Raw genomic sequence first — 21889 nt, 5'->3', positions numbered from 1 at the left:
CAATCTGATTTAGGGAAAGTATATTCTTTAGTAATAATGAGAAAAATAAAATTTGTATTGTAGGAAACAAGCACCATTGCTTGATGATGAGTTTTTATTTTTTGGTATTTGTATTTTATCTTTATAAGAACACGTTTTTTGAATATTATTTAAAAGTTGATTGAAACATTATCTTGTTAAACTTGCTTTAGGAGTGTCTGATTTCAATCTTCGTGTTGCGTTGCAAACACTTTTGAAAGAGTACTGTGAGGTGTGCAAATCTTCCAAAGAGAACAAATTTTGTAATTTTCTGCAGACATCTAAGGTTCGACCTCGGAAGAAAGCAAGAAAGTACCTGTATGCAGTAGGTGAGAACCTTTAAAAAGGTGATACAAATAATCTCTCTTTAGGATTAAAATCTTTCAGTATTTTGTTATTTTACACATCAGAATATGCAGGAGTATCAAATAGGCATATTTAATTTCACATACAGACTACAGATTAAGAAATTGTGTAGTATAGTGGATACACCTAAGAATAAATAGCTGCTCATTTGACATCTATTATTCTGTGATCTCAATTGTTGGGTTCTTGGATTGCTCAATTATTGTCAAATAACTGACTTAAGAAATACTACTTTAAAGTTAAAAATGTGAATTCTAGTGAAAAATAAGGAAAATTTCAAAATTTTTGACTCTTCATGGTATTTTAGATGATTAGGGATTATAGGAACCAGTGGTCTCTAAAGTGTGAGTATACAGGATAATTCACAGTATCAGATGAACATATTAAAACCTCTTTTTTATTTTAAAAAGCATTAAACCTTATTAATATGTGACATATAGAGACAGATTGTCCAGATTTATATACATAATATTTTATATTCACTTTGTAATATGATTTATAATTTGTATGTAATTAGATGTATAATATCATATATGCTATAATATATAAATACATAATTTTTGAATGTATGCTAAAGATTTTTTACTGATGGGATGTGTAGTTAAACAAGGGTTTCAACTCACTTTTTTTTTTTTAATTTTTTTAATGTTTATTTCTTTTTGAGACAGAGAGAGACAGAGCATGAATGGGGGAGTGTCAGAGAGAGAGGGAGACACAGAATCCGAAGCAGGCTCCAGGCTCTGAGCACAGGCTCTGAGCCTCAGCTCAGAGCCCAACGCGGGGCTCAAACCCACAGACTGTGAGATCATGACCTGAGCTGAAGTCGGACGCTCAACCGACTGAGCCATCCAGGCGTCCCTCAACTCACTTTTTTTTAAGTGTATTTATTTTGAGAGAGAGAGAGAAAGCAGGGCAGAGAAAGAGGGAGAGAGAGAATCCCAAGCAGGTTCCACACTGTCAGTGTGCGGAGCCTGATGTGGGGCTCAGACTCATGAACTGTGAGATTGTGACCTGAACCAAAATCAAGAGTCAGTTGTTTGACTGAGCCACCCAGGCACCACTCAACTCACTATTTTTAATTGAAAAAAATGTTAATAGAAGTCATGATGAAAATTCCTAACTAGACAGATAACCAGCTCCTTTTATGTTTTATCTAACATTCTATTAGAACCAAAACCAGGTGGTAGAACACCGTAGTTGACTTCATTGCATTTAAGCCATAATCTTTCAGGACTTGGTGCATTTAAGAATAAAATATGTATATATGGCAGGCTTTAAAGCACTTATTCCTTGCTATGAAATAGTTAATTACTTAATGTCTGTCATTTGCATATTTAAATAAAGGATTTGCTTTGTATCTCCTTTCCTTCGTTCAGGTGGATATACTCGGTTGCAGGGGGGTCGTTGGAGTGATAGCAGAGCCCTCAGCTGTGTAGAACGTTTTGACACCTTTAGCCAGTACTGGACCACTGTGTCTTCACTTCATCAGGCTCGATGTGGGCTGGGAGTAGCAGTTCTGGGAGGGATGGTTTACGCTATTGGAGGTAATAATGAAAATGTCTTCTTTCTGTTATTAGTCTCTAGCCATAAGTTGGCTGTATATATGCCTTATGTATATTGTTAGGTACTATGGGGTATACATAGATATGATTGTGTTCCATAAATATTTAATGAATAAATGAATGGAAGAAAGAAAAAGGAAACACAAGATATTGCATGTTTCAGACCAGAGGGATACTGTGATTTATCACGAGGCAGAATATTTAGTTTGGTTTTAATGAAAAGTTGTTTATAAAATGTGGCACCAGGGGCACCTAGGTGGCTCAGTCGGTTAAGCGGCCAACTTTGGCTCAGGTCATGATCTCACGGTCTGTGAGTTCGAGCCCCACGTCGGGCTCTGTGCTGACAGCTCAGAGCCTGGAGCCTGCTTCAGATTCTGTGTCTCCCTCTCTCTCTGCCCTTCCCCTGTTCATGCTCTGTCTCTCTCTGTCTCAAAAATAAATAAATGTTAAAAAAAAATTTTTTTTAAATAAAAAAAATAAATAAATAAAATAAAATGTGGCACCAAAATTTAGGTCAGTGTTTGTGATAAAAATTGTTTTAATTTTGAAATTTAATTTCGTATATTGGAAGCTGCATTACAAATCTCTTTTTTTTTAGATTGGTCTTTTTAAATTTCTATTTATTTATTTATTTATAAAACATTTATTTATTTTTGAGAGAGAGAGGGTGGGGGTAGTAGAGGACAGAGAGAGAGAGAGAGAGAGAGAGAGAGAGAATTGCAAGCAGGATATACGCTTTCAGCAGAGAACCCGAAGTGGGGCTTGAACCCACTAACCGTGAGATTATGACCTGAGCTGACACCAAGAGTTGGATGCTTAACTGACTGAACCACCCAGGTGTCCCTCAAGTTTTTAGTGAAATACCAGTTAGTTAACATACAGTGTAATATTAGTTTCTGGTATAGGATTTATTGATTTAATCCTTACATACCACACTTAGTGCCCATCACAACAAATGCCCTCCTGAATACCCATCATCCATTTAAACCATCCCCCCACCCACCTCCCATTTGGTAACCATCAGTTTGTTCTCTATAGTTAATACAAATAATTTTTAATTAACCAAATTACCTGGAAGTGGGATTTATAAAAACTAAGTCATCTGGATATTGGGATATATGTCTTGATTGAAATCACTGTGTTTTCTAAAACTATTATTATGAATTATAAAATGATTAATAAAATTAAATAAAACAGGTTTCGGGGTGCCTGGATGGCTCAGTCAGTTAAGTGTCCAACTCTTGATTCCAGCTCTGGTAATGATCTCACAGTTTGTGAGATCGAGTCCTGCTTCAGGCTCTGCACTGACAGCACAGAGCCTGCTTGTGATTCTCTCTCTCCCTCTTTCTCTGCCTCTCCCCTGCTCTCACTCTCCAAATAAATATATAAATATTTTTTTAAAGAAGGCAAATGTTGTTTCCCATCAGAGGAGGAATCTAAAGAGAAATAAATGCTAACACTTTTAGATCAATATTTACTTCTGGCTAATTTGTCTTTATAGCAACAAGCCTAGGTAGGTCATCTCCAATCCTTAGAGCTAGTCTTTATGCTTTATTTCTACAGATTAGGCTAAAACACAAAAAGTTGTATATTGAAAATTTTGTTATTTTAAACTATGATACTGTCAAGTTAAAATGAGAGAGATACAGGGTGTCTGGGTGGCTCAGTTGGTTAAGTGTCCAGCTTCAGGTCATGATCTCACAGTTTGTGAGTTCAATCCCCACGTCTGACTCTGTGCTGATGGTGCAGAGCCTGCTTAGGATTCTCTCTCTCTCTCTCTCTCTCTCTCTCTCTCTCCCCCCCCCCCCCGCTCATGTACGCACACGCTCTCTCTCTCAAAATAAATAAGTAAACTTTTAAAAAAGTTTAAAAAATAAAAATAAATAAAATGAGAGAGATGTAGAGAATATTTGATTTTTTACTTGTCTTTTGGAGGGAACACAATTGTCCCTTAAAAACAGTTCATTAGGGGCGCCTGGGTGGCGCAGTCGGTTAAGCGTCCGACTTCAGCCAGGTCACGATCTCGCGGTCCGTGAGTTCGAGCCCCACGTCAGGCTCTGGGCTGATGGCTCAGAGCCTGGAGCCTGTTTCCGATTCTGTGTCTCCCTCTCTCTCTGACCCTCCCCCGTTCATGCTCTGTCTCTCTCTGTCAAAAAAAAAAAAACTTTTAAAAAAAAAAAAAAAAAAAAAAAAAAAAAAAAAACAGTTCATTAAGTCAATAAATGCCATGGTGGATCCAAAAATCCCGACAAAGAAATAAAAGTTTTAAGCAGTAACTTTCTGTCAGCATAAAGACCATTATTACATGTAATCTTTGACTAGAACTCTAACAGCTCTTTTTATATACATTTTGGTGATTGTGGATAGTTTCATTGCATGAACTCTTCTGTTTAACCGAGGGTCACAGTGTCCTAGGTGACACTTGCATATATTTGTGTCCCTTCTTGTGATTCCACAGAAATACTTATGGGTACCTTTCAAAAATGCTGTGACTTCACTAATTTATTTTTTACTTATTTATTTATTTGTTTATTATTTTTTTAAGTAGGTTCCACACCCAATGTGGGGCTTAAACTCACGACTCTGAGATCAAGGGCCGCATGTTCTACCAACTTGAGTCAGCCAGGTGTCCCAACTTGGCCTACTATTATTAATGCTAACAACATTGCTGGGGCACCTGGATGGCTCAGTTTGTTAAGCAACCAGCTTCGGCTCAGGTCACGATCTCCCAGTCGGTAAGTTCAAGCCCTGCTTGGGGCTCTGTGCTGATAGCTCAGAGCCTGGAGCCTGCTTCAGATTCTGTGTCTCCCTCTGTCTTTGCCCCTCCCCTACTCATACTCTGTCTCTCTCTCTCAAAAATAAACATTAAAAAAATTTTTTAATACTATCAACATTGTCATCTTAAGATATTTTGTAATATATAATTTTTTTAAGTTTTTATTTACTCATTTATTTTGAGAAAGACAGAGTCCAAGCGAGCAGGGAGGGGCAGAGAGAGAGGGAAACAGAATCCCAAGAAGGCTCCGCACTGTCTGTGCAGAGCCCTGATGTGGGACTCAACCTCATGAAATCATGAGATTATGACCTGAGCTGAAATCAAGAATTGGACATTTAACCGACTGAGCCACCCAAGCGCCCCCATAATATGTAATTTTAAAGTAATGTTTATCATTAAAGCACTTCAGGTTTGTGGAAGAAAATTTGGCTGAAATTGAAGCATATGAAAAAATAAAAATCACACATACTCTAATCATGCCACCCAGAGATAATCAGAATATTTGGTTTATTCTAGATATGTACATATCTGGCTTAATAGTCTAAATATTATTTGTAAAAATTAAGATATAATTTACATACCATAAAATCCACCATTTGAAGTATACAGTTCAGTGATTTTTAGCATATTCACAAAGTTGTGCAACCATTATCACTGTCTAATTCCAAACATTTTTATCACTGCAAAAAGCTGTTCTTATTATTTAGAAAGATTTTCATATCAGTGCAGAGAATTATTTACGAGCCATGTTCCCAGCTCCAGTCAAGGGTCAATCTGGCAAGCAGGACTTTCTAAGGATGGGCAGTCTCAGGCCTGCTGTGCTGATTCTTTTCTGCACAGTAGTTTTGTAGCATTCAGGATTCTAGGCCCTCCTAAAGTTATATGTGCTGCAAATACCTTTTGCTACTCTACTCCTTTATCTTTCACTCTCCTTATGGTAGCTTTTTTTCTTTATGATATCTTTTGATAAACAGATGGTTTTCATTTTAATGTAGCCAACTCCAACTCTATTATTTTTTCCCCTTTATGGTTAATGTTTCTTGTATTTTTTATTTTTAAATGTTTATTTTTTGAGAGAGGGAGGAGGTGCAGAGAGAGAGGGAGACAGAGGATCTGAAGCAGTCTCCATGCTGACAGCAGAGAGCCCACGGCGGGGCTTAAATTCATGAACTGTGAGATCATGACCTGAGCCGAAGTTGAGTTAACCAGCTGAGCCACCCAGACACACCTCTCTTGTATCTTTGTAGAGAAATCCTCCCCTACTCCAAAGTCATAAGTTTATATATACCTTTATTGTTTCTTAAATTTTTAGTTATGTCATTTACATGTATATCTGTAATCCACCTGGAATTGAGTTTTTATAGACAGTATGAGTAGGCAACCAGTTTCATTTTTTCCCTTGTATATATAAGCAATTATTCCAGCATAAAAGTCTTTTGTTTACCCACTGCTGTGCAGTGCAAACTCTTTCACATATCAAGTAATCATACATGTGTGTATCTGTTTCTAGAATTTTGTTTCTATTCTGTTTGGACTTTCTGTGTATCCCTATCTTAATTACTATAGCTCTATTTTAAGTCTTATAAGTTTATCTGACAGGACAGTTTCTCTCATTATTCTCGTGTGGGAGTGCTTGGCTATTCTAGGCCCTTTGTACTTCCATATAAATTTTAGTATCAGTTCCTCAAATCTGTTTGTTTTTTTGTCAATTCTGTTTTAAAAAATAATGTATGATTCCACTTATATGAGGTACTTAGAGTAGTCAAAATAATAAAAGATGGAAAGTATAATGGTGTGCCTGGGGCTAGGGAAGTGGAGAATGGGGAGTTGTTTTTCTTTTTTTTAATGTTTATTTTTGAGAGAGAGAGAGAGAGAGCATGAGTGGGGGAGGGTCAAAGGGAGAGGGGGACACAGAATCCCAGGCAGGCTCCAGGCTTCAAACTATCAGCAGAGAGCCTGATGTGGGGCTTGAACCCACAGACCTTGCAATCATGACCTGGGTCTAAGTCGGCCACTAAGCCTGCTGAGCCACCCAAGCGCCCCAGGGAGTTATTGTTTAAATCAGGATAGTGTTTCAGTTTTACAAGATGTAAAGAGTTATAGGGGGATGGTGGTGATGACTGCACAAAAATGTGAATGTGTTTCACATTACTGAACTCTACACTTAAAAATGGTTAAGATGGTAAATTTTATGTTACTTGTATTTTAGCACAATAAAAAAGAAAACGTGTTTCAAATTGGGATCACATTAAATCTACAAATCAGTTTGGGGATAATCGTCTTTACGTTGACTCTTCTAATTCATGAATGTGATATCTCTTCATTTACTTAGGTATTCCTTAATTTAAAATTTTATCTAGGGGCACCTAGTGCAGTTGGTTAAGCATCAGACTCTTGATTTTGGCTCAGGTCATGATCTCACAGTTCGTGAGTTTGAGCCTCACATTGGTCTCTGTGCTGACAGCACGGAGGCTGCTTGGGATTCTCTCTTCTTCTCTCTCGGCCCCACCTCACCTCGCATGAGCTCTTACTATCTCTCTCAAAAATAAATAATGTTAAAAAAATAAAACTCTATTTAAATGAAGTGTATAAATTTTATCTGTAGATGTATTGTACAATCTTTGATTAGATTTAATTCTAGGTATAGTATTTTTTAAAATTCTATTTTAAGTGGTATCTTTTTAGAAATTTTGGGGCACCTGGGTGGCTCAGTCGGTTAAGCGTCTTACTTCAGCTCGGGTCATGCTTTCATGGTTTGTGAGTTTGAGCCCCGCATCAGGCTCTGTGCTGCCAGCTCAGAGTTTGGAGCCTGCTTCAGATTCTGTGTCTCCCGCTCTCTCTGCCCCTCCCCTGCTCACACTCTGTCTCCACCTCTCAAAAATAAACAAACATTGAAAAAAATTACAAAAAAAAAAAAAGAAGAAGAAATTTTATTTTCTGTTTGTTGCTAGATAAGGATTGCATTAAAACTCAAATTGTACCAGAGCTAGCTATCCAAACTAATGCATGAAAAAATATAGAAGTGTCAAAATATAAATTTCATACTCAATAATTACATGGATTATTTGGGTGGTAGAATTGGAAATAGATAATAGGGAAATTATGCCTTTGTTTCATTAAGTGGACTTTAATAAATGAAAGTGCTATTGATTTATAATAACACTAGGCAAATGAATTTTATTGTTTTTATTTTTTTTCTGGGCAAATGAATTTTAATGAATAGTAAAAAATCAGACAATAGTTGAATCTCTGATAACATGAATACTACTGAGTATTGTATTATGGTTCTAGGCTATTAGCATTACTAAACCTTCTGATATGTGTTTCTTTTATTGAACTCAGGTGAGAAGGATTCAATGATTTTTGACTGTACTGAATGCTATGATCCGGTTACTAAACAGTGGACAACTGTAGCTTCAATGAATCACCCCCGCTGTGGCTTGGGAGTGTGTGTGTGTTATGGGGCTATCTATGCTTTGGGTAATTATGCTGTCCAGTTCAGTTTAAGGATATCTAGTATTATTTTAATTTTTAGATTCTGATTACATTAGAAATTTTCCTTCCCTCCTATAAGAAACTTATGCCTTTTCAGCTTTATAAATTTTTATTTTCAAAATTGAATTATGTAGAGAATATTGTCAAGTATAGAGCTCTTAGAAGGAGAGGGGGATAAAGTATAGATGAGATAGATGTCCAGTGGAGCATTTTAAATCTTCACATTTTAAATTTGGGCAACCATTCTGAATATGCAGAAGTTGTTTTAAGAGGTAGTTTTGTAAAGTACCATATTTCTTAAGCAATATGGGTTTGTTTTTGTTTTGTTTTTTAAATGTCTAATGAAAACTAAGCAGAGAGTTAAGATCCATATAGTCAGATTCTAACTTTTCATATGATCTTGGACAAATCATTGATAATGTGCTAATCATTCACAATGTAAATCTGCTCCATATGATAATCATTCACAATATAAAGTTGTTTGCTAAGGTGTTTTTCATAAATAAGACTCCTTTATCCAGAAATAACATTTTCTATTTGGTTACAGGTGGATGGGTTGGAGCTGAGATAGGGAACACCATTGAACGATTTGATCCTGATGAAAATAAATGGGAAGTAGTTGGTAACATGGCTATGTCACGCTACTACTTTGGGTGTTGTGAAATGCAAGGTAATTGCTTTCTAAAAACTTTTTCCTGAAGAAATATTTTTGAAAAAAAGAAACTTGAGGCTTTATTTTCACAAGAGTATATTTTATGTCTGTTAATATTGAATGGTTGACACTAACAGTATTGAAGTTTTGCTTTTAAATGTTTTATATGTTTTAACCTCTTAGGTCCTTATTTCTGTATTGCCAAAATAACCATTTTTTCCAAAATAAACAAAACTAGAATTAAAAATTACAGATACGCACAAATACCTAACTAGCAAAATAAACATTTGAACCTTCATCTTTGTCATTTTCTCTCCCATGCAGTCCTTAGTATTTCTAAGTAGGAAGAGGATATAAAAAATGATCTTCACTGTCTCTTTTGGCTTTTTCAGTGTTTTCTCACAGGGCACATTGTGATTCAATCCATACAGAATATAATGCTATGACAGATTTGAAAAATGTTGTACTGCATATTAAAATGGTACACAAACATTATTTTAATTGTCTACTATATCCTGAGAAGTAGTTGGTAAGCACTCCAAATTCTTTGTCCAGAGTTGGAGAGCAGATTTATATGTACCTGTAGAGTAATGAGCAGTCTGCTCATTGTTACGATAACTCAACCAGCTGTTCCCAGATCAAGTTCTTTCTGTTTTGTGAGTACCTTCTCAGACTTTCACTAGCATTTAGATGTTCAGATTACATGGTACAGACTATATTGTGTAATATTATAGTGTTCTCTAATTGTTTTGTATTTATTACTTTCATTTTCCCATGCAAATCAGGTGTTCTGAGACTAAGTTTCCAGTGTGGAGGTAGGGGGAAGTTTCCCTCCTACTAACAAGTGGTTTTCAGAACACCAACTGGGTGTTGGAGAATTCACCTCACTTCTAACACTATGTACCCATACCTGGAGATAGCCTCAAATTCCACAGATTGAAGGCTCAGTCCTATAAGACACTCATCCTTACCAGGCTCTTAACCTGTGCTTCTGATGGACTGGCTATAGATTGGAGGTTCTAACTTCTTTTGGGTTCAATTAATTTGCTAGAGCAGCTCACAGAACTCAGAGGAAATGTCACTTACTACTAAAAGGATATAACTCAGGAATAGCTAGGTGGAAGAGATGCATAGGGGATGTTATGGGGAAGGGGTGCGGAACTTTCATGCCCTCTCCAGGTGTGCCAGTGTCCTCGCATCTCCATATGTTACCAACCCAGAAGCTCTACAAATCCTGTCCTTTTGGATTAAAAAACAATTTTTTTTTAAATGTTTATTTATTTTTGAGAGAGAGAGAGGCAGAGCACGGCCAGGGGAAGGGCATAGAGAGAGAGAGACACAGGATCTGAAGCAGGCTCCAGGCTCAGCACAGAGCCTAATGCAGGACTCAGTCCAGGGCTCAAACTCAAAGCCACAAAATCATGACCTGAGCCAAAGTCAGGCGCTTAACCAACTGAGCCACCCAGGTGCCCCATGTCCTTTTGGATTTTTATGGAGGCTTCATTACATAGGCATGAGTGATTAATCATTGGCCATTGGTGATTGATTCAACCTCTAGAACCTCTCCTCTCCCCAGAAGGTCAGGGCGTGAGACTGAAAGTTCCAACACTCAAATCACAAGGTTGGCTCCTTTAGCAACCAGTCCCCATCCTTAAGTACTTTCCGAAAGTCACCTCATTAACATAACAAAAGACACCCTTATCACTCTTAACAGTTCGGAAATTCTAAGGGTTCAGGTTGCTGTGAGCTAGGGACTGTGGATGAAGACCAAATATAGATGAGAAATATATATTTGGCCATCTTATAAACCACAGTGTTGCACCTTCGAAAACTACGGAGTTAGAGAGGCATCTTGGAGATTATTCCAACCCCTTTATAGAGGAGCAAGCTAGAGATCAGGAAGGTTGTGTGTTCTTTTTCACAGCCCGTTACTGGCAAAGTTGGAACTAGAACCCACATTCACTGACATTTAGCACACATTTCTTAAAATGCCATTATATGGGAAACAATGCTAGGCATTCAAAAATAATTGTAGATTGTCAGGACCATTAGTTTCAAATCAAATTTAATCAGGAACTCACTGTGAATTACATTCTCTTGTACTCTGGTGATTGATCCTGATACCTTAATCTAGCCATATAACTATTATAATTTGAATTCACTTCTCTGTGTCCATTTGAGCAACAGGTAGGCTGTCACAAACAAGGCTATGTCATTCCCAGTTTAAGTGCCTGGCATTTTTTTTTAGGGGGAAAAAAATCCCTCTCCCTTTTTTACCTTATGGTAGCAGTGGTTCTGGAACTTGAGATCATCAGGCAGACAATAAGATGAGAAAACCTTGTTTGACAGATTGTTTTGTTACAGCATTGTAAGTTCGTTGAAAATTAAATGCCACTTTATACCTCTAAATCTTTGTAACATGCTTACGTGTGAGCTATGATATACTAGACAGAAGTCATTTTTCTCTCTTAAAAGGCTATTGTGAGCTCTATGTTAAATATAGCATCAGCATAGCAGACATATTACTTTTTATAATATTTATATTCTATTTCCTGTAAAATTTTCTATCCTGTTTCCAGGTTTAATTTACGTAATTGGGGGCATCAGCAATGAAGGAATAGAGCTTCGTTCTTTTGAAGTATATGATCCACTTTCTAAGCGTTGGTCTCCACTTCCTCCAATGGGAACCAGGAGAGCATATCTTGGAGTGGCTGCACTTAATGATTGTATCTATTCTGTTGGAGGATGGAATGAGACACAAGATGCTCTTCATACTGTAGAAAAATATTCTTTCGAAGAGGTAGGGTGGATGATTTCATGTTTTAATATCCTATTATTTTTTTAGTGTCTATAAGATCTGTAGTGATATGCACTTTTTCATTCATGATATTGATCATCTGTAGGTTTTTTTTTTTATTTTCAAAGAACCAACTTTGGTATCATAGATTTTTTTTTTCTATTGATTGCCCATCTTCTATTTCATTGATTTCTGTTTCTATTTTTTTCTTCTGTTTTGTTTGTTTTTTTTTTTTTTTTGGTTTAATTTGCACGTTTTTCTAGATTCTTTAAGTAGAAGCTTAAATGATTGATTTTAGACTTTCCTTTTTTTATATTGTAAATGTTTAAAACTATATTTTCAAGTCCTGCTTTAAGTGGCTCCCACACATTTTGATATGTTGTATTTTAATTAGCACTTATCTTGAAATACCTTCTAATTTCCCTGGCAATTTTTTTTTGACCAGTGAATTGTTAGAAGTATGTTATTTGATTTCCAAATACTTGGCAATTTTCCAGATCTTTGTGTTACTGATTTCTAATTTAATTCCATTATGATCAGAGAGCATACTTTATATGATTTCTGTCTTGGTAAATGTTTTGTGTCCACCTGAAAGGAATTTGTATTCTACTCTTTAGTGTTCTATAAATGTCAATTAAGTCAAGTTGGTTAGTGTTATTCGAGTCTTCCCTAGTCTTTTCTTTTCAACTTGTCCAATTGTTTTGTCAACTATTAAGAAAGAAGTATTGAAATCTCCAAGTGTAATTATGGATTTGTCTGTTTCTCCTTTCATTTCTGTCAGGTTTTACCTCAAATGTAGGAGTCAAGAGCAGGCCGCACTAAAATGTACCACTTTGGCATATTATTTTAAATAAAAGTTACTTATGAGACCACTTGTGCAAGAAGGATATTCAGACCCTCCTTTCTCCCCCTAAAAGTAGGAAATAAATCTCTCACTTGAAAGGTACCTTTCCTGTACCAGGAAATAAAGAGGTATCACCAGAGATGGGAAATGTAGAGCCAAGAAGGGTGTATAAACAGCCCTTATTATTTTTGTTTTTACTAGTTTACTCTCAGGGGGCTCCTGGGTGGCTCAGTCAGTTGAACATCTGACTTCAGCTCAGGTCATGATCTTATGGTTCATGAGTTTGAGCCCCACATCGGGATGTCAGCGCAGGGCCTGCTTTGGATCTCCTGTCCCCCTGTCTCTCTGCCCCTCCCTGACTTGGTCTCTCCCTCTGCCCCTGTCTCTCTCTCTCTCTCAAAATTAAATAAACATTAAAAAAAAAAACCTAATTTACTGTCAGAACCCAAATTCTTTTTACAATTCCTTACTAATTGAAGCTCCAAAAGTTAATTTTACTTTGTCCTGTCAATCCCCCACAGATTTATTCTCTCTTTGTTTAAAACGTATAAAAACCACCTGCCTTTGTCACTTTTTTAGGTCTCAATTACATTATTGGGCCTTTGTGCGCAAGTAATAAAACTTTTTTTCTCTTGTTAATCTGTCTCATGTAAATTTAATTCTTAGTCCAGCTGGAAGACCTTAAGGGTAAAGGAGGAATTTTCCCTTCCCTGCACATATTTTGAATCTCTGTTATTAAGTGTGTACAGGTTGGGATTATTATGTCTTCTTGATGAAATTGATCCTTTCATAGTCATGAAATATTTGTTTTTATCTTTGGTATTATGTTTTGTTCTGAAGTCTACTTTGTCTGATATTAATATAATCATTGATGTGGCCAAGCTATCTTTTGACTATTATTTGCATGGTACATCTTTTTCTTTCCTTCTACTTTAAATCTATCTATATCTTTACAAGTTGCATCTCTTGTAAGGTAACATACAGTTGTAGTCTCTTTTTTTATTTATTTTTTAAGTTTATTTACTTAGAGAGCAAGCAGGGGAGGGGCAGAGAGAGAAGGAGAGAGAGAATCCCAAGCAGGTTCCTTACGGTTAGCACAGAGCCCAGTGCGGGGCTCAAACTCCCAAACTGTGAGATCTATGACCTGAGCCAAAACCAAGAGTCAGATGCTTAACCAACTAAGTCACTCAGGTGACCCAGTTGTCTCTTTTTAACCCAGTTTGACAGTTTCTTGCCTTTCGAATGGAGTCTTTAGAGTTTTTACTATTTATATGTAATGTAATTACAAATATGATTGGTTTCTAGACTCCTGTTTTGCTGTTTTCTATTTCTACAATTCTTTCTTTCATTTTTCCCTCCTCTTTTCTGTCTTTATGTCAATTGTTTTAGTATTCTATTTGATCTCTTTTGTCCAATTAACTATAACTCTTCACCTTTTTCTTAGTGGTTATTGTAGGGTTTATATTATGTATTATACATATTTATACTATATATATATATGTATGTATGATCAAGGCTACCTTTGCATTATATCATACCACTTTCTTTTTTTTTTATTTAAACCACTTCTTTTTTGTTTTAACTTTTTTTAAAAATGTTTATTGATCTTTGAGAGAGACAGAGTGCGAGCTGGGGAGGGACAGAGAGAGAGGGGAGACACAGAATCTGAAGCAGGCTCTAGGCTCTGAGCTGTCAGCACAGAGACTTTCATGAGTTTGGAACTCATGAACCATGAGATCATGACCTGAGCTGAAGTTGGATGCTAAACAAACTGAGCCACCCAAGCACCCCTAAAAGTTTTTTTTAATTCAAGTATAGTTGACACCCCAAACCACTTCACTTTGAATGTCAGAAACTTACAAAAATATTCTTTCATTTTCCCATTTTCCATTCTTTGTGCTTTTGTTATACATTTTATTTCTACATATGTTGTAAACCCCACAATATCTTTTGTTATATTTGCTTTAAAAAGTTATATTTAACATAAAATTTTAATGTGAAAGTCTTTTATAATTATGTATATATTTATCATTCCTAGTTTTATTCTTTTCTATAGAACTAAGTTTTCATCTCATAACATTTTGTGTTAGCATGAAGAACTAACTTCTCTTTAATATTTCTTTTAGTGTTGGTCTGCTGGCGTTGATTCACTCTCTGTTCATTTTCTGAACGGTTTTCTTTTGCCTTCATTTTTTGAAAGATATATATTTTTTTCTTTTTTTAATGTTTATTTTTGAGAAAGAGGGAGACAGAGCACGAGCAGCAGAGGGACAGAGAAAGAGGGAGACACAGAATCTGAAGCAGGCTCCAGGCTCTGAGCTGTCAGCACAGATCCCGATGTGGGGCTGGAACTCACAAGCCATGAGATCATGACCTGAGTCAGATGCTTAACTGACTGAGCCACCCAGGTGCCCCAAAAGATATTTTACTGAGCACAGAATTTTATGGGTTTTTTTTCCCCCCGTTGCTTAAAAGGCATTGTTTATCTTCTTGCACTGTTTCTGATGGGAAGTCAGTAGTCATTCTTATCCTTGTTCCCTTGTACGTGTCTTTTTTTCTTTGGAGGCTTTTACAATTTTCTCTTTATCATAGGTTTCCAATATTTGATTATGGTGTGTCCTGTTGGAGTTTTGTGTTTAATCTGCTTGGAATTCACTGAACTCCTTGAATTTGTAGGATTATAGCTTTCATCAAATTAAATGTTTTCAGCCATATTTCCTTAGATTTTCTTAGATTTTCTGAGACTCCAATAACATGCCCAGGTCCTACAGGTTACTGAGATTCTGTTAATTTTTCCGCATCTTTTCTTTCTCTGTGCTTCAGTTTTGTTTTCTGTTTTTTGTTTTGTTTTTTTGCTATACAGCTTCACTGAGGCATACTTGATAAAAATTGTATAGATTTAAGGTGTATAATTTGATGTTTTGATATACATTATGAAATGATTACCAAATCAAACTGATTAGCATATTCATCACATCACAGTTTCCTTTTCTTTTTTTTTCCGTTTTACTAAAGTCTGTATTAGTCATTCTAATTTTTATTTAATTTTTTTTAATGTTTATTTATTTTTGAGAGAGAGAGGGAGACCCAGACTATGAAGCAGGCTCCAGGCTCTGCGCTGTCAGCACAGAGCCTGATGTGGGCTCAAACGCACAAACTGTGAGATCATGACCTGAGCCAAAGTCGGATGCTCAATCCACTGAGCCACCCAGGCGCCCCTCTAATTTTTTTTTAATCCCAGTATTGTTAACATACAGTGTTATATTAGTTTCAGGTTCTCTTTTCCTTTTTTTGTGTGTGGTGAGAGTACTTAAGATCTGCTTTCTTACCAAATTTCAAGTATACAGTATAGTATTATTAACTATAGTCACCATGCTATATGTTAGATCTTTAGAACTTACTCATCCTGTATAAGTGAAACTTTGTGCTTCAGTTTGGATAGTTACTCTTGCTGTGTTTTCAAGTTTATTAATCTATATTGACTTCTAATATGCAGTGTCTAATTCCATTTAAGGAATTTTTCACTTCAAATATATTTTTAGCTCTAAAAGATATTTTTGGGTTTTTTTTTTATGTCTTCCATTTCTCTCATCATGTCCATGTTTTCCTTTAGATCCTTGAACATATTTATAACATCTGTTTTGAAATCCTTGTCTGCTGATTCCATTATTATCATCACTTTTGGACCTGTGTCTGTTGAAATTTTTTCTTTCTGGTTTGAGTCACATTCTTCCTGCTTTTCCACATTTTTAGTGTCTGTCGTTTGGATGGTGGACACTGTGAATGTTATATTGCTCAGTGTTTGGATTTTATTTTCTTCTTTTAACTGTTGATAAACAGTTACATCATTTGCAAATCAGATTGATTCTTTTGAAAAATGTTCTTAAGCTTTGTAGGGAAGGTCTAGAGTAGTCTTTCTTGTAGGTCTCCTTCTAAAGAATGACCCTTCTTGAGTCTCTGCTAATGTCCTAGGTATTCAGCAAGGTTTCTTTATTTTGGCTACTCAAAACTAGAATGTCCTCTAGCCTTGTGTGAGCTCTGGGAATTGTTCAGCTTACACCTCCTATCAAGGAAAACAGTTTTTGTTGTCACAATATTTTTGACACAAAATGTGTAGGTATTCCATACCAAACTGTTCTCTAGTTCTTGATAGACAGCAACTGGGTACCCTCAAGGCAATTCATTTCTGACCCTAACAACCCCACAGATTAAGGGCTCAGTTTTACAAGACTGCCCCTCACTTTACACACCAATTTCAAGCAGTGGGACTTCAGGTTAACCACTGACTTCTTTACATTACATTTGTTTGATTTGGATACAAATCAGGGGTTCCCAAAATCCTTTCCTCAGGTTCAATAATTTGCTCTAATGGCTTACAGAACTCAGGGAAACACTTTATGTACTATTACTGGTTTATTATAAAGGATATAAATGAATAGTCAGATAAAGAGGTATATACGGCAAGGTCCAGAAGGGTCTTGGGTGTAGGAGTCTGTAGAATTTGGGGTATGACACCCTTGTGATACATGGATGTCTTTACCAACCTGAAAGCTCTCCGAAAACCATAGTATGGGGATTTTTATGGAGGCTTCATCATGTAGGCATAATTGATTACTAATTCAACCTCCAGCCCCTCTCCCCTACCCAGATGATAGGGGGTGGGGCTAAAAGTTCCAAGGTTCTAATTCTGGCTTGGTCTTTCTGATAACCAGCTCTCATTCTGAAGCTATTAAGAGCACCTCATTAGAACAAAAGACACTTCTATCACCCAGGAAATTCCAAAGGATTTAGGAGTTCTGTGTCAGGAACTGGGGCCAGAGACCAAATACATATTTCTTGTTACGTCACATCCTCCTGTTAGTTCTTTGCCTGTTCTAATAGAGTCTCACTTCATGCATTGAACAGATTAGTAGTACTCAAGACACAAGGGGACCTCTGGCAGTCTTGCTTGCAAATCTTAGCTGCTTCAACCTCTCTGAACTATGATCTCTGTCTCCTAAATCAGATTACTGTCATGCTGTGCTTGGGAATCTCCTTCCCTGTACTACTATTTAGAAAGCCCCATCAGACAGAAAGCTTGGACACCTTGTTTGTTTCTTTTTCTAAGGGATCACAATTATTCATTGTGTGTTGTCTGAGAACTTTTGTTTCATAGGTTTTGTCCAGTTTTCTAGGTTTTTATGGCAGGAGGACAGCTTTGGTAACAATTAGTCTACCATGGCTGTAAGTGGAAATCCTTCCTGTGTCCTTTTGACATGTTCCATCATTCATTGAGCATTACTTTATAGATAATAAAATATTTCAAGCTTATTTTGTACTTTCTCTGCTCTAGCCCTGGAATCAGCCATTTCTCTAAGAAGCTCCAGTTTGTCTTAGGGAAGGATAGTATTTAGAAACCAAGGTCTAGGCACTTGGACTGCTCATTACTACTGGCGTATTGCTGCTTCTAGGCACTCTCAGTAAACAGAGCCAGGAAATATATATATTTACATACATATATTCACGCACATTAATTTGTAAATATTTCTGTAACATGTAAGTATTATACATTATAAAACCATGAGTTCATAATGATAACTCCAAATTCCAGTACAATATCTCAGATTCTTTCAGGCCTTACCCATTTCCATTTTTGTAAATACCTTCTCTGTTAGTTAAAAACTTGGGTCCTATTATTCTCCCTATAGCTGACCCTTGAACACAACATGGTTTTGAACTGTGTGGGTCCACTTATACATGGAATTTTTCAATACATACAATACAGTACTGTAAATGTATCTTCTCTTCCTTATGATTTTTTTAATAACATTTACTAATAGTAAGTTATTAGTAATTAAGTTTGTGGGGAGTCAAAAGTTACACATGGATTTTCAACCGCATGGGGGTAGGTGCCCCAACCCCCTTGCTGTTAATGGGTCAACTGTATATTTACTTATTTGTTAATTCAATGTACTTATTAAATGAAACAAATCTCCCTACTATGTCCAACTTTCTTCTCTAACTGCCACTTCTGTACATAACCCTTCTTTTTTTTTTTTTTAATGTTTATTTATTTTTGAGAGACAGAGACAGCATGAGCGGAAGAGGGGAGAGAGAGAGAGAGAGGGAGACCCAGAATATGAAGCAGGCTCCAGGCTCTGCGCTGTCAGCACAGAGCCTAATGTGGGGCTCGAACTCATGAGCCATGAGATCATGACCTGAGCCAAAGTCGGATGCTCAACCGACTGAGCTACCCAGGCGCCCCTGTACATAGCCCTTCTTGTCACTGCGTATATGAGCTTACCAATGTTCTTTCTTCCTCTCACATACTGGGTTGACTCAATTATGCTAGGAAGGGGAGATTAGAGGAAAATAGGGAAAGGTTGTGTCTTCATTGAATCACCATTCTATCGTGCATTTGTTCATTAATCCATTTATTCATTCATTTGTACAGACTTCTTAGTATGTAAGTATCGATCAGATACTATGCATGGGGAAACAGGGCAAACTGAACATGCAAGGCCCCAGTTTTTAAGGAGCCTAAATTCTAGTGGGGAATATAGAGACGTAAATAGACAAACAATTACATCACAGTTTGTTAGGTGCTGGGATATGCAGTAATAAGGTGTGTTATGCTGTAGGCTTATAGGTTAGAGCAATTTTTTCCAAATTAGTTTCTATGGAGTACTATATTTATCTGGAGAGAGAGAGAGAGAGAGAGAGAGAGAGAGAGAGAGAGCATGAGTGGGGGAAGGGTAGAGAGAGAGAGGGAGGGAGAGAATCCCAAGCAGGCTCTGCACTATCAGTGGAGAGCCTGACGCAGGCTTGATCTCACAAATGGTGAGATCATGACCTGAGCCAGAATCAGGAATCAAACACGCAACTGACTGAGCCACCCAGGTGTCCCTAGTTTTTTGCACTGTTAAGAGGAATTAGGTAACGTGTTCCCCTAATCAACTATATGTAGGGAAAGTCGGGTTAAACAAAGTTAAATAAGTTTCTTTACACAATTTAGTACAATAATATGCTTTATGCCTCTTTATGCTAAATCTCTCAAATTTTATGGTGCACACAAACCCTTTTGTTTGTGGATGTTTGTGGAGCATTTCTGGAATAAAGTGTTTCAGGGAACATATTTTGGGAAATGTGGATTAATGTTACTTGAATTTTATGGTTCTTAAACCACTTATGGTTATTAAAACCTTTAAAGCCTAAAGATTTAAATTTTCTTTCTTTTCTCTCTCAAGTAAAAAGAATTTTGTTAACAGCTTTATTGAGATATTATTCACACACCAAACATTTGAATTGTTTAAACTTTTGGCTATTATAAACAATGCTGCTGTCAACATTTGTGTACACATTTTTGTGTGGACATGTGTTTTCATTTTTCTTGGGTATATACATACCTAGGAGTGAAATTGCTGGATGATACAGTAATTCCAACTTCGGCTCAGGTCATGATCTCACAGTTTGTGGGTTTGAACCCAGCTGTCTGTGCTGACAGCTCAGAGCCTGGAGCCTGCTTCGGATTCTGTTTGTCTCTCTCTCTCTGCCCCTACCCCGCTCATGCTCTGTCTGTCTCTCTGTCTGTCTGTCTCTCTCTCAAATAACAAACATTAGAAATTTTTTGAAAAATGGATTGTCTTTTTATTATTGAGTTGTAAGAGTTCTTTATATATTCTAGTACTTTATCAGATGTATCATTTGCAAAAATTTCCCCCCATTCCAAGAAGTGATTTTCTTCACTTTATGGTATAGTTAGAAGCACAAACATTTTTGGGGCACCTGGATGGCTCAGTTGGTTAAGCGTCTTGACTCTTGATCTCAGCTCAGGTCTTGATCTCAGGGTTGTGAGTTTAAGCTCCACATTGGGCTCTATGCTGGGTGTGAGGCCCACTTTAAAAAAAAAAATCAGCATTTTTAATTTTGATGTTTTTTCTTTTGTCATTTATGCTTTTGGTGTCATAACTAAGAAACCATTGCCTAATTCAGTGTTATGAAGATATTTTTCTAAGAGTTTTATAGTTTTAGCTCTTATATTTATATTTAAGTCTTTGATTCATTTTAAGTTAATTTTTGTATATGGGATGAAGTAGGGGGTCTACCTTCATCCTTTTGTATGTGGCTGACCCATCATCCCAGCACTATTTGTTGAAAAGACTATTTTTTCCCATTGGATTGTCTTGGTACCTCTGTTGAAAATCAGTTGACCATGAAAGTGAGGGTTTATTTCTGGACTCTCAGTTTTATTCACTTATCTATCTATATGCCTATTCTAATGCCACTACCACACTGTCTTCATTACTGTAGCTTTGTAGCAAGTTTTGAAATTGGACAGTGTGAGTCCTTCAACTTTGTACTTCTTTTAAAGAGGGGGTTTAGGGGTACCTGGGTGGCTCAGGTATCAAAGCATCCAGCTTTGGCTCAAGTCATGATCTCACAGTTTGTGGGTTCGAGCCCCACATCGGGCTCCACGCTGACAGTGCAGAGCCTACTTGGGATTCTTTGGGATTCTCTCTCTCTCTGTGTCCCTCCCCTACCCATGCGCATGCTCTCTCTCAAAATAAATAAATAAATAAACTTAATAAATAAATAGAATAAAAAATAAAAAAATGGGTTTAGCTATTTTGGGTCCTTTCCATGTGAATTTTAGAATCAGCTTGTCAGGTTTTGTTTTTCTTGTTTTAAGATTTTATTTAAAAAAAATTTTTTTTTTTTTACGTTTATTTATCTTTCAGTCAGAGAGAGACAGAGCATGAACAGGGGAGGGGCAGAGGGAGAGGGAGACACAGAATCCGAAACAGGCTCCAGGCTCTGAGCTGTCAGCCCAGAGCCCGACGCGGGGCTCGAACTCACGGACCGCGAGATCATGACCTGAGCCAAAGTTGGCCGCCCAACCGACCAATCCACCCAGGCGCCCCAAGATTTTATTTTTAAATAATCTGTATACCCAGTGTGGGGCTCAAACTCAGAAACTCAAGATCAAGAGTCGCATGTTCTTCCAGCTGAGCCAATCAGGTGCCCCATCAGCTTGTCGGTTTTTATCAAGAAGCTAGCTGGATTTTGATACGGATTACATTGAATTAGAGATCAATATGGGGAGTGTTGCTATCTTAACAATATTAGGACCTTTTTAAAAAATGTTTTTAATGTTTATTTATTTTTGAGAGAGAGAGAGAGAGAGAGAGAGAGCGAGAGAGAGAGAGAGAGAGGAGGAGGGGCAGAGAGAGAGGGAGACACAGAATTCAAAGCAGGCTCCGGACTCCGAGCTGTCAGCACAGAGCCCAAAGCAGGGCTCGAACTCATGAACTGCGAGACCATGACCTGAGCCAAAGTCGGACACTCAACCGACTGAGCCACCCAGGTGCCCCAACAATATTAGGACTTTTCATCTTCAACA

The 21889-nt window shown here is 37.0% G+C and overlaps 1 protein-coding gene across 6 annotated transcripts in view; it reads left to right on the top strand.

The window, feature by feature from the left end:
• Positions 1-21889, top strand: part of IPP (intracisternal A particle-promoted polypeptide) — a 42910-nt gene that overhangs the window by 16031 nt on the left and 4990 nt on the right. For 2 of the 6 annotated variants that reach the window (XM_040470064.1, XM_040470063.1), the window contains exons 4-8: positions 192-347; positions 1761-1928; positions 8065-8202; positions 8765-8887; positions 11449-11669. In XM_040470064.1, the coding sequence (XP_040325998.1) occupies positions 192-347; positions 1761-1928; positions 8065-8202; positions 8765-8887; positions 11449-11669 (806 nt within the window). Of the gene's footprint in view, positions 1-191; positions 348-1760; positions 1929-8064; positions 8203-8764; positions 8888-11448; positions 11670-21227; positions 21272-21889 lie in introns of those variants that run through there. The other 4 variants (XM_040470067.1, XM_040470065.1, XM_040470066.1 and 1 more) reach the window with 4 other exon arrangements.

Source organism: Herpailurus yagouaroundi, unplaced genomic scaffold, assembly GCF_014898765.1.
Source record: "Herpailurus yagouaroundi ecotype Mexico unplaced genomic scaffold, PumYag 77, whole genome shotgun sequence".
Lineage (NCBI taxonomy): Eukaryota > Metazoa > Chordata > Mammalia > Carnivora > Felidae > Herpailurus > Herpailurus yagouaroundi.
The sequence above is the reverse complement of the archived record's forward strand: the minus strand, read 5'-3'. Positions and strand labels throughout refer to the sequence as shown.